This window comes from Schistocerca cancellata, chromosome 3 (genome assembly GCF_023864275.1).
Source record: "Schistocerca cancellata isolate TAMUIC-IGC-003103 chromosome 3, iqSchCanc2.1, whole genome shotgun sequence".
NCBI classification, from domain to species: Eukaryota; Metazoa; Arthropoda; class Insecta; order Orthoptera; family Acrididae; genus Schistocerca; species Schistocerca cancellata.
In genome coordinates, this window is record NC_064628.1 from 522,255,767 (window position 1) to 522,274,326 (window position 18,560).

At 37.7% G+C, this 18,560-nt stretch overlaps 1 protein-coding gene across 4 annotated transcripts in view; it reads left to right on the plus strand.

Moving 5' to 3' along the window:
- The first annotated feature begins 238 nt into the window (after positions 1–238).
- Positions 239–18,560, plus strand: part of LOC126175333 (2-aminoethanethiol dioxygenase) — a 52,228-nt gene continuing 33,906 nt past the window's right edge. For 2 of the 4 annotated variants that reach the window (XR_007535551.1, XR_007535552.1), the window contains exons 1-2: positions 239–1,170; positions 10,306–10,471. Coding sequence is in view for 2 of the 4 variants with exons in the window: in XM_049922052.1 (XP_049778009.1) it covers positions 461–1,170 (710 nt within the window). In the remaining 2 variants the exon portion in view is untranslated. The remainder of the gene's footprint in view (positions 1,171–10,305; positions 10,472–18,560) is intronic. The other 2 variants (XM_049922052.1, XM_049922051.1) reach the window with 2 other exon arrangements.

The following is an 18,560-nucleotide window of genomic DNA, read 5'->3' on the forward strand; positions in this document are numbered from 1 at the left end:
GGCCTAATTTTTAAATTTATGTATGCGTATAATAGCAGTATATTGAAGATTTAACTGTCTTCAGTAACCTCCGTGTAGTGTAGTGGCTGTATTGTTTCCAGTAAAGAGTCAATAATATTGTATTTTAAAAAACACCACTACAACACTCTGTATGTATACCCTTTGCTGTAGGTTATCTTATCCTACATGCGTATTTTCATCTATGATAAGCGGAGCTAATCGTTTAACTTGGTTGATTATTTTGAGACACGTTATCATGTTATTACATGAACAGTAATTCTTACGCGTATTGTGGCTCAAGAAAGGAAGCTTAACATACATTTTTATTTATTAAATGTACTTACTGTTCTGGTGTGTTGAAATATTGCCGCTTGGGTTGCTAGCGTATTCTACCAAAAGATCTTTGGTAGTAAGTTAATCTTTCAACTGCGCAGACTCCCCCCCAAAAAAAGGCCAAAAAATGGTGACACTTATGGAGAGGTTATGGAAACAGGCATTACGTACATTTTCAAAGCGAAATGTACTTTCACAGCAGTCATTCGAAGAGAGCTTTTTGGTACTGAAATCATTAGCTGATGCGGTAACTGCTGCGGACGTTAAACTTGACCTGAAGTTGCTGGAAAGGCATCCCTTAGGTCCTCTGAGCAGAAGAAAGCCACCTGTGACTTACATCGAAATATATGAGGATGATAATGTTACTATTGGAATATTTATTTTAAAAGCTGGCGTCAAATTACCCTTGCATGACCACCCTCAGATGTACGGTATTTTGAAAGTGATTTCAGGAACTGTTACCATCCAGAGCTATAGTGTTGTACCAAGTGACCGCATAAGTCCTAGATGTGGTTCTGAAGCCAAGTGTGTGTATGCAGAAAAACTACCAGAAGTGACAGTGAATCAGAGTGATAATTCATGCACTCTAACGCCTACAGAACGAAACCTGCATGAAATAAGAAGTGTAGATGGCCCAGCAGCATTTTTGGATATCCTGGCACCACCTTATGATTCAGAGACAGGTGACTCTGATCTGACAGATCGGTCGTGTCATTACTTCGTCGAAGTGCCGTGGACAAGTGATGTTTGTGACAAAAATATCAAGAGGCTTTGTGTCATACCCAGTCCACCAGATTTCTGGAGCGATTCTGCGCCGTATAACGGCCCAGAATTACGGTGGGTACATTAGCCGATTAATCTGTTTTTGTCTGCACAGAAATCACAAATCTTTGTTGCTCTTAGACTGTATGATCGCAGATGAAGCAGGTAATAACACACCAAGAAATGTCAGAATTTCTGTACAGCCGTTAACAATCGAAAAGTGCATAATGTGTTTGAGTAGTACGTGCCCCACTTCATACTGATTAGGCTAGATATTTTGTGAGCTGTTAGGAGTGCCATAGTTCTGTGAGACTGGCAATATATAAGTACCACCTAACAGTGATATTGATTTGTTTTGTTTTGAAAACGTGTTTATATGTTTGTAGTCCTGGAAAAGATGAGATATGCTGGCGAATAATGATTTCAGAATGACAGATGCAGAAATTTATTACAGTCATTGAAGCAAAACTTTGTAATCCCTACTAATACTCTTATTAGGGCTAGTTTGTTTCTTCATCCAGGGATCATGTAGGATTTGCATCATAATACAGTGGGATTAAATAGTGCAAATACGTAGGGGTGGCATAGAACACACAATGATTTTGGGAGGACAGGACACGTTTACCTTTTCTTGTAGATACTCCAGTTGTTACATTTACAAGTAGCAGATTGTACCTCCTGATGCATCTCAGGGAAATCATTAGCACTGGCATTTTTTTTATATTATTTATTTATTTATTCAGTCATGATGGTGTCATCTCATAGCGATAAAGAATTTGTTATTATAAAACAGCGAAAATAAATAGATAAGTATACATATAGAATACACAAGTATGTTTCTACAGGAACAGGACAAGTGGTTGGCCATGGCCTTGCAGAAGGAACTATCCTGGCATTTCACTGAAAATTGCTTAAGAAAATATGCAGTCGTATACTCAGTCAGTTATTTTGTTGTCAATGTGTGTTTTCAGCAGCCAAATGCTTCTGATCACCTCAGTATTTATTTTTCTGAAATTTATTACATTGAGCTATTACAGAAAGTTTCATTTGTCAGTTTTTACTTCCATTTTTAGTTATTGGCATTTGAGCATTTAAATTGCTTAGAATAATTATGCTAATATTTTTTCCCTTGACATATAGCGAAATTATAGTTGCCATCCAATTACAAATAGTGGTTTAGGGCACTTCAATACTAAACATCCTCACATCTTGAATAATTTCACAACAAAATTTGTTTAGCATACCTGTTAACTATCCTTACTACTCCTGGGGGTCTAGTTTATTGGGAATGAATTGGGTGACTCAGATTCTAGTCTTGTGTGGGAGTAACCATCAATTTTCCTGGGACAATAACATTGGTAGTGAAGACTATACCAATAGACCATTTAAAATTTCTTAGACAAGCAATTTAATCAGTTGACAAGCATTCAACTCAAGTTGATCTTACATCAAAATAAGTAATTCTGAGGAGTTACTGACACCCACCTCGTAGGTTCGTATCCTTCATGAAGTACCCTACCAAAGAACATGCTTCAATACAAGTTATTGTATGTTACGTGCAAGTTATGTCATGAACATATGAGAAGGGTTTCAAGTGACTCAATCTAATCACTATGCTATGTTTCTTTGTGAGAATTTGATTAAATATATTTTGTGCCAAAGAATTGTCTTGGAGAAAGAAGTGAAAAGTGCTAATAAGAGTTGAAGGAAAGTTTTGCCAGAATATAAAAGAATATAATTGCTTTTGGATCAAAGGAGATCATTCACCATAAAGCAAGTGTTGACTAGTATCTTCACAAGTGGTCTCTTCTTATATTATCATGATAAATGGTAGACAGTCTCCAATTGTGTTCCATATTTGGCTGCTGTTCTGGACCTGATTGAACTACCAAGATGAATGTTATATGCCCTGGCATGTATCAGCAACAGTGTCCTCCTCCAACTTATATTCAAACATGTTCAACATCTCTCATATCTCGCACATAATCATTGTCATAAAATTCAGTTCACAATTCAACAACTGGAAAAAAAAACTGAAGGAGAGTACGGTTAAAAGGACTGAGCACCTGAATTCTAGCAGCTAATATCAGTTGTGAGCAGAAAAGCCAAACTCAGTATTGAAGTTGATAGGAAAAGTATGAAGAAGTATGGAATTGAACTGGGCAGCTGTTGTTACTGTAGCCATATTGGGCTTGCAAGTAACAGTGAAAGGCAACTTTGCCCATTTCTGCATCTGTCACTCAGTTTGTTGTCCTGATACAAGTGCATGTACTGACCCCTACACTTGATAAATTTGGAAAACAGAAGGAAACAATTCTGTAATAGAATATTCATTGCTGACCACATGCCTCTCCATATTCGCATCCAGTGACACCTGTGGGCTGAGGATGACACGGTGGCCAGTCGATACCGTTGGGGCTTCATGGTCTGTTTGGGCGGAGTTTAGATTTTTTGTCTCTCTCTTGAGCTCAGACCCACACAGATATGTGATAACAAATATAGTATGTCAAATAAACGATACTGCATATAGTCAGTCACAAACTGTGTCCCATGGTGAATAGATCTCCACAAGTTGGCCCTCCAGCAGTACAACATAAATCCATCACTGGTTCAGGAAGGGGCATCCTTCACCGTTTTCTTATGATTTCTATAGTGATGACCATAACCAGCCTAAACACATGTAGAAAAGTAATGGAACTAGCATATCAACTTTGTCAACAAGTAGCTATTATATTTGATAGTAAGATCTGTGACATCTCAACTTGAGGAACAACTTTTAACTAATAATAACACAGCCAACGATTTTCCAGTCATCAAAATGTAACACTAGAGTGTGCCACCTGCTGCTAGGTACCTTCTCACGCACTACCTTTGAAACACACTGCCCATATATGGTGTTACATGCCACAACACGATGATGTGATGTTCACAGCTGAAGATTTCTGCTGACCCAAGATTTTTATAGCTACTTTCTGTGCCACATTAAGTCTGAGTGAGGGGTAGCAAAAGATCTTTTCTTCATGAATGTTACTGTTATTTTTTAATCTAATTGATTGTCGATAATGAACTTAATAAAAGAGTTAGTGTACTATGATAATGTCAGTATGCCCAACTATTTTGTCTGCATTAAATTCTATAATGGATACCACATATTATCTTTATTATATATGTCTCTGCAACAAACACTTTCATTTTAAGTGACAGGTTATCCCAGAATATAATGTCATAAGTCTTTAGTGTAAGAAAATAGGAAAAAGTAAGCCAACTTTTTGAAATTTTCATCTCCATAATCTGGTGTCATTAGTAGCACAAAAGTTGCAGAACTTAGACATTTAAGAACTGTAATTTGTGACTTCCAATTCAGTTTCTTTTCTGCATAAACACCTAAGAATTTATAATATTCTGTTTCATTCATTGATTTTTCCTCGTACATTATTTCCATTGTTGTGGATCGGCCATATATGGTATGGAATTGCATTGTTGTGTTTTGTTTAAGTTCAGGGCCAGTCCATTAGCAGAGTATCAGGCAATAATATTCAGTAAAATATTGTTTACATGTTCATGTGTTGAAGTTTCTCCATGAGGTGTGGTTATAATAGGGCTAGTTGCATTGTCAGCAAAGAAGACTATTTCTACTTCTTGGAAATGAGATTATAAATCATCAAAGATAATTATAATTAATTATATTTTAACATCCTAATGGTACACCTATTATGATTATTTCCCATTCTGACAATCCTGTTTCATTTTTTATGCTCTGTGGGTTTTTTAATGTAATACTGTACATTATTGTAGATAACGTAAGCCAGTTACTGGTACTAGCTAGATCTGACAGTAGTATTTGAGCTTCTCTGTTTAAGAAAACAGTGAACTGCACCATCAAATGCTTTGACAAGCCCCAGAAAATACCGGTTGGTAGTGTTTTCTTATTAAAATGTGTATAATATGGTTCACAAATTAAAAGTGGCAGGGTTCGTCAAGAGACCCTTTTGAAATCCAAATGGAGATTTATTTGAAGTATTTTATTTTTGAATCGGTATGTTATTGTTGTTGCATACACAATCTTCTCTAGTACTGTGAGAAGGAAGGATGCTGCAACACACATTTATTAGCATCTGCCATACTACCTTTCCAGTAAAAAAGTGGCATATAGCAGTCTGTATGGATATATTCCTTGTGATAGAGATGTGTTGCTTATGTGACTTAATAAATTGCCTATATATTCCTTACCTGTCTTGTCAGTTTCTCTTATGACTGTTGCACAGTGACATTTAATTTTATGATCTGAAATTTTTATTTCAGATGGTATACACAGGTTTGCACTCTCCCTCCCCCCCCCACCCTCCCCATCTCTCTCTCTCTCTCTCTCTCTCTCTCTCTCTCTCTCTCTCTCTCTTTCTCTTGTTCTTTTAAGTGAATTTCTTTAAGGGAGCACAGTATTCCTTATTACATGAAATTAGTTGAAGTCTATTAAATTCGGAATTGACATTAGTCACATTGTACACATAGTACATATAATCAAATCTAAATCCCAGTCACCTTCCTGTAATGCTGCCTTCAAATTTTCAGTCTGTTTATTAATTACTCCATTTTCCATAATACCACTTCATTGTAATCATTTAAGTTATCAGTTGGCTAGTTGTGTGTCATGGTCAAAGAGTCAGTAAATGACTAGATAAACTTTCATATCATAGAGTAAGTGTTAACTTTCAAATCACTATCATTGCTTTATTTGTTTAATAATCATTTTACAACAATATATGATCTGTCAGCATAATACAAGGAAAACATAATCATATATACAGAAAAATAAATATAAAAATGTCTAATGATTAGAGAAAAAGGGGTGGGGGGTGACATGTTGAAGGAATCACCCCGAAATAGTTTATAGGAAAACCACACAATATCTAAACCAGAATGAATGGGCTGAGCAAGACCTCCCATATCTTAGAGCAATGTATTAACAAATGCACTATCTCAATTGGTTATACATAACATACAGTTCTCTTATGTACATACTTGAGACAAGTTAATTTAATAATATAAGAATGGTTATGAACTGTTTCTTTAGTCCTTTCAGACTTTTCATTGTACAAAACTCCACACTCTTGCAGGTGTTTTTATAGCCATGGCCATGCTGCCATTCCTCTGTTTACATGTCAATCTCTTCCTTTATGCCTGTCTGAGGAACTGGGCCAATTTCTCCTCATGATGAGTGAGATGTTGAATTCAGGAAAATAGTGAGATATTGGTATCCCACAACAGCAGTTTCCGTTCTGTATTATTCACCTCTACTCTTGAGTTTTCTAAGTAATCTTTAACTGTGTAGTATGCATTTTTACGGGGTATGCTATGCGATTGTCTTATTAAGTAAATGTAGTGTAGTTATCTTTTTCATCTCCTTTGACAAATTATCATGCAATTTTAATCACTGAAATAAAATGCTGCACAAGAGATTAGTTTAGGAATTCACTTGCTGCTATAATGATACCCAGTTTTAAATACTTGGTTAACAACAAGCCATCAGTCGTTATCCATACAACTTTTATCTGCAGTTTGAAAATTGTATATGTGTTATATGCATTTAATCCATGGAACTGAATGTACATGGGGTTAACATGTCACCACAAGCATCTGGACTGTTACTCTGTAATGATAAGGTTCTGTGGATACAATATGTTGAAAACACTATTACTGTCAGTATTTTTGTGTGTTCATTCCACATAAGTTGACAATGTATATTTATCCCTAAAACCTTTGTGTTTACTGTATAATGGGTAAATTTATCATCTGTGTTTTAAAGAGACAATAGTTCTACCCCCTCTTAAAATGCTGTTTGTTTTCTCTCGTTTTAATGCCAGTTTATTACATATCTTTTAGCCTAATTGTACCGTTCCTTCATAGTGTTATTTGTCAGCTCAACAAGGAGCTCTGATGTTATACCAGTGACTACAATGTTGTTGTCATCAGCAAAGAGAATTTTGTATCCATGTCTTATATTGTCTGAAAAGTCATAGACACCTGTTGAGAATGTAGTTGGTCTCAATAGACTGTCTTGAGGAACACCTATGTTAAAATGTTTGCGATCATGCAATAGTTTCATTAAAAATTATGCATCTTTGTAACTGTGGGCCATCCCTCACCTTTTGTACATTATTTTCCATATGTGACTGGAACCTCATATTAGCTGTTCCTTTTATGTACAATAATGTTATGTAACGAAATTATGTACTAAGGTAAAAGGCACCTTTCATTCATTTCTAACTCCCAGTTACTGCACACACTATGCACATTTTATTTCACAATGTAACGCCACACACACTATCAGCAGACATAAAACCTAGTGCTCTCAACAGGGATGACTGTGTCACAGATATATTTTCAGAAATAACTTTGGGCAAATGCTGGAATGGTTCCTACTGTAATGCCACTACCTGTCCCATCCTTGTCGAACTAGCCCTGTATGTATGTAAAAGCCTTACTTGAGTTATGTTACTTTTGTTGTAATTTAATTGTAGTACTGACACATGACTAATATCATCGTAAAAGTGATCCATGGGTGAATACTACTACTACTACTACTACTACTACTACTACTACTACTATTACTAAGTATACCATTTTTATTAACTCTGCTATTGTAATTTTGCTGCCTTGGAAGCTAAACTGTGCTTCTTTAAGAATATTGTGTTTATTCGGATAACTCAGTAGTAAGAGTATGGAAACTGGCCTGTAGTTTTTATATTTTCACATCATCTTTCTGTAGCTGAGGCACAATCTGTGAATGCTTGAAATACTCTGGAAAGTTATCTGAATTGAAAGACTCATTTATTATATCAAAATCTACATCTAGCACTGGAGTATCTCAGTGACACTTTCACATTTACTGAACAAATCTGTAATACAGTTTGCTGTTTCTCTTGTTGTCTTCATGTGTTATCTCTCCGTTCTCTCTGGTAACGGTCCCATACTGTTGAGCAGTACCCGAGTATAGGTCAAATGAGGGTTCTGTAATCCACCCCTTACATTTGTTTACTGCTGTTACTGTGGAATCTGCCAAAGAATCTCAGTCTGGCATCTGCCTTTCCTTTAATACTTTTTATGTGGTTGTTTCACTTTAAATTACTTTGCACGCATACTATCAGGTGTTTAATAGATGTTGGCTGCTTCCAGTGACTGTTCACCAAACATATAATCATACAATAACAGGTCTTCCTACTTCTTTATGAGCAACACATTACATTTGTGTTTGTTGAGTGTCAGCTGCCAATTCCTGCACCAAGCATCAACCTTCTGTAAGTCTTCTTTATTTTCTAGCTTTGCAGGTTCTCTATGTACAGCATTATTCATAAGTACCTCTGAAACCTTGAGAGATGCTCTACCCACTGATATCTGTCATTTTATGCTATGTTCCTTGATGACCAGAAGGCATTCAATACAGTTTTACACTGTTGTCTAATGAGCAAAATGTATACTCTTGGAATATCAAATCAGTTTTGTGGTTGTGCTGAGGAATTCTGTGCAAATAGAAAAAGCATGTTGCCATGTCGTCGTCATCGTGTTCAGTCTGAAAACTGATTTGACATAGCTCTCCATGCTGTTGTATCCTGTGTAAGCCTTTTCATCTCTGAATGTAAAAGTAACTTCAGAGGCATTATACATCCATCACTGTTCACTATGTATATATGCACTGCATGACAAATAAATTAATCAGCCAGAGGATGTGGTCAAATATCTGTGTAACCTTGTATTAAAGTACATATGCACCATCAGTGGGTATGTAAATGACATAGAGCGAAAATTGTCTGTGATGGGTAGAATGGCCACCAGAATGCCTTAATATTGTTTGTGCACCGTGCTGTTAATGGGCATGGTAGGTTGTATAAGGGGCATGACAGTGTCAGATGTTGAGTGATCACATACTCATGTGAGGCAGTGTTACCAGCATCTGACATGGTTTGGAAGGGTCTTCATTGTGGGTCTCCATTTGGCCAGTTGGTCAAATCATTGATATCCAGATTTGTGGAACATTCAGATGTCACAATCGCCTAATGTTGGCTTTCGGGGAACATGAAGGCAGCCATATGCATCGTCAAGGTACCAATCAGGTGCACCTGACCACCGCATGGCAAGATCACCATATTGTGCACCAAGTAAATTGTAACACCTCCATATCTGCACCTGCAATCCAAGAACAAGTGTATTGGTATGAAGTACTGAGTGCTATTGATGGGATCTCAAATTCTCGATTACCATCCATTTGGGTATCAGAAGAAATGAATGCGTAATAAGGATTAATAACATTGCAGCTTTAATGTGGTAATACTTTGTTATTTTTTATTTTTACTAAGAATTAATAATATTGCAGCCTTCAATACTTATAAACTTAAAACTAATTAGGAAACTAAAATCTTAGGGAACATTCAGTGGCTTATGAATCTTGACAAGGCAGAGCACACCTATTTCACAGCAGGGAGAGAAATGGTGGCTGTTATTTATGTTGCCTACTTTCAGCATCATAACTGCTGTTATCTGTGTTGCCTACTTCTGAAAATCAAGGTACACAGCATGAACCTGGATGCTGGTATCTACTGCAGAATTTCTCTGTCCATGTATGGTTTCATAACAACTCATCTAGTCCTGCTGACTTCTGTTTTTGTAATTTTTGTGTTGTTCTTCTGACTTCCTGCTCTGATGTGGCTTACATTGTTGGTCTGGCTGCAAAATTCATTTTGGATGCTACACCTGTCTCAGGGAAATTTTGTCGCAACTTCTCAGCAGTGCCTGAGAAATAATCATTTACAGTGGTGGCCAGTTATCATGTGCTAACAATTTAGTACTGGAGGGCAGTGTGGAGGGTAAAAATCGTAGAGGGAGACCAAGAGATGAATACACTAAGCAGATTCTGGAGGATGTAGGCTGCAGTAGGTACTGGGAAATGGAGAGGCTTGCACAGGATAGAGTAGCATGGAGAGCTGCATCAAACCAGTCTCAGGACTGAAGACTACAACAACCACAAACAATGTGTTACAACACACTGTAAATACCACAGTAAAATTATTTTATTTTGCTTTGAATATGAGCTGGAAATTGCACTAAAATTATGACATTTCTCTTCGAATGCGAACCGGAAATCGCACTAAAATTATGCCATTTCTTTTTGAATGCACGCTCATATGCAAATTAAACATACAAAAACATGTTTTGTAGTGCTGTCTCGTGATAACTAGAAACCAGTGTCGAGTGCTGAAATGACTATCAGCCGCTCTCCGATCAACTCAGAGAAGCGACGCAGCTGTGTGTTTTCTACTGCGCATGCTCTGTTATGACATCATCCCTTCTAGCTCTACAAGTGCTGTGTTGCTCACAGCACCAGGTCAGTATTTTTATTTGAAATTGCATGTAACGTATTGTGAAAACGTAGAGTATGAGGACTTACTAAAGGGCTGTTGTCCCGATGGCACTATGGGAAAGTGTTTACACACTGATAATTCCAGCTGATATCAATATTTTTTCCATTTTATTTTATTCCTCACAATGTTAAACTATTATAAAATTTAAAAATAATGGTTCAGTGTATATACGTAAAATTAATATACTCGATTTAGTTATGATTACTATCATGTAGGTCAAAAGGCTGTAGACTAGATTGTGGTAAAACAAGTGAGTATACGAGAAAATTTAGTAGGAGTGTTTTTTCTGTAGATGACCTATTAAAGACGACCTTTTCCAGTAGGCCTTTGGATGAGAAAGTGAGATTTAAAGAGTTAGGTAGATGTACCTCAAATGTAAATGTAACAGCAGAAGAGTGTGTAATGAGGCTCACCGAATTGGCTTACATAACACTGAACACTTCGAAATATCTGCAAAATATTTTGATCAGTTTCTTAATTGCCCAGAAGCAATCCATAAACTAGAATACTCGAACACTCATGAAAATTTAGAAGACGATTGACCTCCACCAAAAATTAAAAAAAAGAGGGGGTTAAAATTAATCTTTGAGAAAACTTGGAAAACAGAAAAACTCCCAGGAGAGTGGAAGGTAGCCTCGATTCATCCACTACATAAAAAAGTCAATAAACAAGACGTTAACAACAACAGAGGAATTTCTTTGCAACCAGTTGCATATAACATATTTTCCAAGATTATACTAAATGGAGTAAAACCAGCACTGGAGAGTAATGTAGATGAATATCAAGGTGATTTTCGGAAGGAAAGATCATGTTCTAAACAAATATTTAATCTGAAGTCAATCATTTGCCCCAGATTACTGAATTTAAAAAATCGATATTTTTCTTTGAAATAGTGTGTAGCGTATTGTGCAAGTGTAGAGAATCAGGGATTTTAAGCACTGTTGTTGTGGCTCCACCCTGGGCGAGTAGTCTAAAGCATAGACTGGTAAGTCGTGGGCCCAGGTTTGATTCCCACAGATACCAACATTTATTTTCATTTTATTTTATTCAATGCATTGTTAAACTATTAATTATAAAATTTAAATAGTTTTAAACATTTCAATTTATACACATTGTTGCTATTCAGTTTAGTTTTGATTACTACCTTTGTAAGTCAAAAGACTGTAGGTCACCACATTGTAGGACATTGGTGCAATATTGCATGAGGTGCCAATATTCATTTACAAAATTTACTAGTTATTCTGGATTTTCTATAAATCTACTCCCATTTTTATTGTTCTATTATTGTACTTGCGTCTGCCTTCTCTAGTCATTCTTTAATGATGTCCCATGCTACTTTTTTCCCAAAAAAGCAGTACCCTCAGTTGCATCTTTTTGTAGTTGCGATGATAATTTAGGAACTCAGAATTTGTACAGAGTTATTTAAAGGAGTGTTATATTTAAGAGCCTCAGAAGACTTTCTAATGCCTACGCACTTGTTTTCTTTAGCTGTTGCTGCTGCTGCTGAAGTGACCACTTTTGAAAATGTCTCCTCCAAAATTAGTTTAACAATCTCTAGAACTTAAAAAAAATGCATCTTCTTTATTTTATGTATGCACTTCATCCCAGGTTTGGTTTGCCAATACACTTGAAAAAGTATGTATTTTAGGCTGAAGGAAGACTTTTTTATATGCCCATAGTTTTGTAGTACTTCCCAAGACTGTGTTTATCATCCACCATTAATGATCTCAGAGACCAAGATAAACTCTGCAGTGTTTATTAATAATATGCTGTCTGTACGAATACTTGCTTTCGCAGCAATATCCATTAATAAAACATTCTCGGCTTTCAAACCTCATCAAGTGGTTTACTGTCCACGAGCTTTCGGCTTCATTTGATGAGACGTCTATTATTAAAGGAACTAATGGCTTCTGGGATAGCGTGATAAACGAGGCCATAGAGATTAGAATTTCTGACAACACCTTCAATAGAGATGGTGGATTGCAGCTGAGTACAGCATGGGATCTGGTGTTGAGGGAGTTGAAGTGGGCCCGGCGGTCACACAGCCAAAACATTACCATATATGGTGCGGGACCGAGCACCAGTGAAATCATGAGTGACGGTGCGGCTATATAAGCACGGCAATGACAACCACATGACAGTCATCCACTTGACAATGGCAGAGGAGATCTCTGCCAAAAGGTCGTGGGCAGTGAACCACTTGACGCTGCTTGAAACCCAAAAATGTTTTATTAACTGATATGCTGTCTGTTAGGGTCTGCATTCCTGTGTTGAACCGGGGGGGGGGGGGGGGGGGGGGGGGGGGCGGGCAGAGGGCAGAGGAATTAGCAACAGGGCTTAGGCGATGAGTGTTAAATAGCATTACAAAATCATTTAATTTTTCTGAGTCATTCAGAAATTTAATGTTAAAATCACCACAGATTATAATTTGATTTCTTTTGTCAGCTAATTGTTTCTGTATGAGAAACTCATTTTGATTATGTGTGTCAGTTTCCTCATCTAGAAAGGCTTTTTGAGTGTTTCTCAGCTTTCCTACATCGTTATTGTCATGTATGAAGTCCTGACTGCGTAGATGTTTAATGTTGCATTGACATTTAAATGTATAGGTGGTTGGTTGTTGACAATTTAAACATGTTTAAAATTTGTTTAGTTTAATTTTGCTGGATCCAAATTGCTCTTGAAGGGATGGTTGATATGGGCCAGTCCGTATATCATCTAACCCGGCTACCAAATCACTGAGTTGAAACTGGATGGGCTGACCTGCCATCCACTATAGGCCACTAGAATATTTTAAGATTCCTTGCCATTACAACTTCCTGTCCTTACAGTGGTAAGCCATCTTTTATTTTGTAATGTGTGCACTTTTCTTCTTTCTCCTCCAGTGCTATAACATTAGCGGAAGAGAGATTCCTACTTGTTCACATTTTTTATCTCTGAACTTTGTCAGAATTGTCAGAAGTACTTGAAAGCTTGTGAACAGTTTATGTGCTTCATTTTGTGTCAAACTTTGCAAATAATGTATTGGTATAGCAGCAACCTTACTTGTATTATTGCTGAATTAATCATTTCTTAGCAGTGTCCCCTTTACAAATCAATCCCAGCTAATGGTGAAAGAAAATATGAAGAATTAATAGATTGTCTTCCAAAATGTAACAAATAATGATAAAGGGGAAAAAAGAGAAAGAAGAGTTGCACTTCTGCTGGAATAGTATTTGAAGAGAGATATTAGTTGGTAGATTAAACACCTTTCAGTAGAGCAGATGGTGTTTTAGATGGACTAAACTGATTAAAGTAATACGGAAAACCTTAGGGGATTGGTTAATGGACTGAGCCGAATACGATGTACATCTCTGCTGTCTGTCCACAAACTTGTAGTATTTATACATTTATGTTACTTCCACTTACTTAAGTGAAAATTACAGAGAAACTCGTGTAGAGCCTCCAAAGGCTTTGTAATTTAATGACAGAAATACATATCCTTACTCTTAGTAGATTACAAAATTAAACATTCTGCAATTTTCATTGGTGTTTGTCTTAAAATGAAAGAACCTATTTTTTATCTAGTTTCATCTACAGTGCGCTATGGAAAGATTTGTGACTTATGTGTTGGTGAGTTGTCGGTGCAAATTGGTTCACGATCGTGGGAGTCTGTTCTTTCCACCTGTAAAGTGAACATGTTTGTTATGAGTTTGAATATTTCTTCTTATCCTTCTTAATAAACCCTTCATGAATGGGATTGCACCACCTATTTTACTGCCTTATTTAACTGTACAAAAGAAACAGTCAGTCCAGACATCTGCAGTTGTCGATTAGTACTTTTCGGTATGCACAGCAGCTCTGACAACCGGCTCCACATGTCATCAAGGAGCTCATGGTGTGAAGACGGTTGCTTAGACTGAAACCAGTTACTAGAAATAATAAGTAAATAACTGTAGCGATCTGGGCTTTTTCTGTTCTACTATGAAATGTGACCACTGCCAGTCTGCTGCGATATCAAAAATTATTATTATAACTGCTTAGGAACTTAAAAATGCCTATTCAAAATAATAAATCTATCATAGCCGCCAGTAGGATACTGTTCAAAATCTCTTTAAGCACCATGTGCTTATTTTGACAGTATAGGAGGTGTGTATATCATATCTGGGCACTGTTATGTATTTTAGTTTGTAGCTTGCCACTTTTTTTTGTATTCAGTAAGTTCAAACCACATTCACCATTCTGGTTTTCAGTTGTAGGAAATGGTAGGTGTATTAACAGGCCTGTTGTGGTCAGTGGACTGAGTGTCGGCTGCCAAGGCAACAAGACATTTGCACAAGGGAATAAAAAAGTATGATGAATTAAAGTAAGAAATAGTGGTAAAAGTAAGTGAAATGAGTGATCAGTATGATCTAAAAGTGACTAGGTATGTGATTCTTCTAGAACAGAAGTTTATATTTTGAACATTGAGCATGATCTTCATTTGGCATCAGTTTACCGACACTGAAGCTAATAAATGGTCAGAGTTACATGTCTGAATGTATTTCTGTTTCTTTTAAAGAACCTTTTGTGTAATTAATCAACTGAGACAACAAAGTTCCTTTACAAAGGAAAACCCATGAGTATTGCCACAATTTATTCTCATACCACTGGAAATATGAATGAAATAGATGTCAGTGGCAGTGGCATTGAGAAACAACTAAAATCATTAAAATTGAACAAAGCTCCATGGCCCGACGGAATCCTTATCAGATTATATATGCAATTTGCAGCTGAGTTAGCCCCTCTGTTAACCACACTCTTTTTCTGTTAACCACGCTCTATTGCAGATCTTTCAAACAAAAACCTGTGCCTTGTAGTTGGGGGGGAAAAGAACAGGCCACCTCCATCTACAAGAAGGATGGCACAGGTCACATCCATCTACAAGAAGGGTAGCACAGATTTCAGAAACATCCATCAAGCAAGCCTAAATTAACATTTTTCACATGAGACGTACTGAAAGTTATGGACCAAGGCAGTTAGGTAGACACACTATTTCTCAATTTCCGAAAAGCATTTAACTCGATGTCACACCTAGTTTCTTATCATAAGTATGATAATATGGGGTATAGCATGAAATTTGTGGCTGGATTGAGGGTTTTTTGGTAGTGAGGACACAGAAAATTGTCTTGGATGGAGAGTCATCGACAGATGTATGTGTAACTTCGAGTGTACCCCAGGAAGATGTGTTGGGACCCATACTGTTCATGTTGTATATTAAAGACATTGTTGTTGTGGTCTTCAGTCCAGAGACTGGTTTGATGCAGCTCTCCATGTTACTCCAATCTACATCCTTCTGAATCTGTTTAGTGTATTAATCTCTTGGTCTCCCTCTATGATTTTTACCCTCCACGCTTCCCTTTGATACTAAATTGGTTATCCCTTGATGTCTCAGAATATGCCCTACCAGCCAATTCCTTCTTCTAGTCAAGTTATGTCACAAACTCCTCTTCTCTCCAATTCTATTCAATACCTCCTCATTAGTTATGTGATCCACCCATCTAATCTTCAGCATTCTTCTGTAACACCACATTTCGAAAGCTTCTATTCTCTTCTTGTCTAAACTATTTACCGTCCACGTTTCACTTCCATACAAGGCTACACTTCATACAAATACTTTCAGAAACGACTTCCTGGCACTTAAATCTATGGCGATGTTAACAAATTTTTCTTCTTCAGAAACGCTTTCCTTGTCATTGCCAGTCTACATTTTATATCCTCTCTACTTCGACCATCATCAGCTATTTTGCTCCCCAAATAGCAAAACTCGTTTACTACTTTAAGCGTCTCATTTCCTAATCTAATTCCCTCAGCATCACCCGATTTAATTCGACTACATTCCATTATCCTCGTTTTGATTTTGTTGATGTTCATTTTATATCCTGCTTTCAAGACACTGTCCATTCTGTTCAGCTGCTCTTCCAGGTCCTTTGCTGTCTCTGACAGAATTACAATGTCATCAGGTTAACCTCAAAGTTTTTATTTCTTCTCCATGGATTTTAATTCCTACTCCGAATTTTCCTTTTGTTTCCTTCACTGGTTGCTCAATATAAAGATTGAATAACATTGGGGATAGGCTACAACCCTGTCTTACTCCCTTCCCAACCACTGCTTCCCTTCCATGTCCCTCGACTCATAACTGCCATCTGGTTTCTGTACAAATTGTAAATAGCCTTTTGTTCCCTATTTTTTACCCCTGCCACCTTCAGAATTGAGAGTATCCAGTCAGTGTTGTCAAAAGCTTACTCTAAGTCAACAAATGCTAGAAACATAGGTTTGCGTTTCCTTAATCTATTTTCTAAGATAAGTCGTAGGGTCAGTATTGCCTCACGTGTTCCAACATTTCTATGGAATCCAAACTGATCTTCCCCGAGGACGGCTTCTATCAGTTTTTCCATTCGTCTGTAAAGAATTCGTGTTGGTATTTTGCTTCTGTGGCTTATTAAACTGATAGTTCAGTAATTTTCACATCTGTCAACACCTGCTTTCTTTGAGATTGGGATTATTATATTCTTCTTGAAGTCTGAGGGTATTTTGCCTGTCTCATACACAGTATTAATGAACTTACAGACAATATTAATAGGAACTTCAGACTTTTCACAGATGATGCAGTTGTCTACAATTAAGTACAAGAAAGTGAAGAGATATTCAGTCAGGTCTTGATGAAATTTCAAATTGGTGCACAGTTTGACAGCTTGCTTTAAATACTCAGAAATGTGTACTTCACAAAACAAAACAAACAAAAAAAAAACTAGCTTATTTTATCACTACAGTGGCAATGAGTCACAGTTGGAATTAGTAATATCATATAAATCCCTGAATGTAAAACTTTGTAGGGACATGAAATGAAGCAGTCGCATAGGCTGAGTGATGTGTAAATCAGGTGGCAGACTTTAGTTTATTTGTAGAATGTGAGGGAAATGCAGTCAATCTACAGAGGTGATTGTTTACAAATTACTCATGTGAGAACAAACAGGTGACCATAGAATGCTGGCTTTCAAAGCCGTTATTTGTGATATTGCTGATATTTGTTTTATGTGTATTAGGCTGTCATCCAACCCCCTGCGGGTTCGGGGGTTAGAATACGCCCATGGTATTCCTGCCTGTCGTAAGAGGCGACTAAAAGGAGTCTCAACTGTTTCGGCCTTTAATGTGATGGTCCCCATTGGGGTTTGACCTCCATTTTTTCCAAATTCAACAGAAGTACGAGCCTTTTGGGGAAGGACATCTTACGTGGTGCACCATCAGTCCTCTGTGCCCTATGACCTTGGCACTCTTTATCATCTTGGCATCGTAACTGCACCCTCCATCCCTCATTTTGGGCATACACACCTGATGGATTGTGTAAGTTACGCCTTTAGTGCGTTACCATCTGCACCCATGATCACTATGGACTGCCCATGGCACCCAAAATCCAGCACGGTAGCCAGCCCGTTGTGGTGGGGTCGTCATGTACCCTCTAGGTTGTAGCCCCCTGACAACACAGGGATCGTACTGCCGATGCCTGAGCTGACACCTCCCCAAGTAAGCCAAGGAGTAGATGCCCATCTCTCTGGGGCATCGGGACTCCTGGCAACAGCCATCCTGCCAAGTGGCCTTTGCTGTGGCTGGGTGGTGCCCGTGGGGAGAGCCCCTGGTCGGAGTCGGTGGCATCGGGGCGGATGCCCCGCAATGAAGCGGGTGAAATCTCAATCTGGTGGTCACAAGACCGCCAATGTCTCTAAGCGTGGTAAGGTGGAATTTAACGCTGTGACATATAACCCCAAATCGTTCCCTTCCCTAGCCACACCATGGGAGGAACGTAGGGCTGCAGACAGACAGGAGCCGTATTCACCGCAATACCTTGTGTGCAGCAGAACTGATGGGGATTCGTTTTTGGGGACTAAGCCTCTTTTCTTTGTGCACAATCTCGAAGATAAGTTTGGGGAAGTGGTGTCACTTTCCAAAATGAGGCGCGGGGCCATTCTGATACAAGCAGCTTCATTTGCACAGTCACGGGCATTACTCGCCTGTGAGAAGCTCGGTGACATCCCCGTT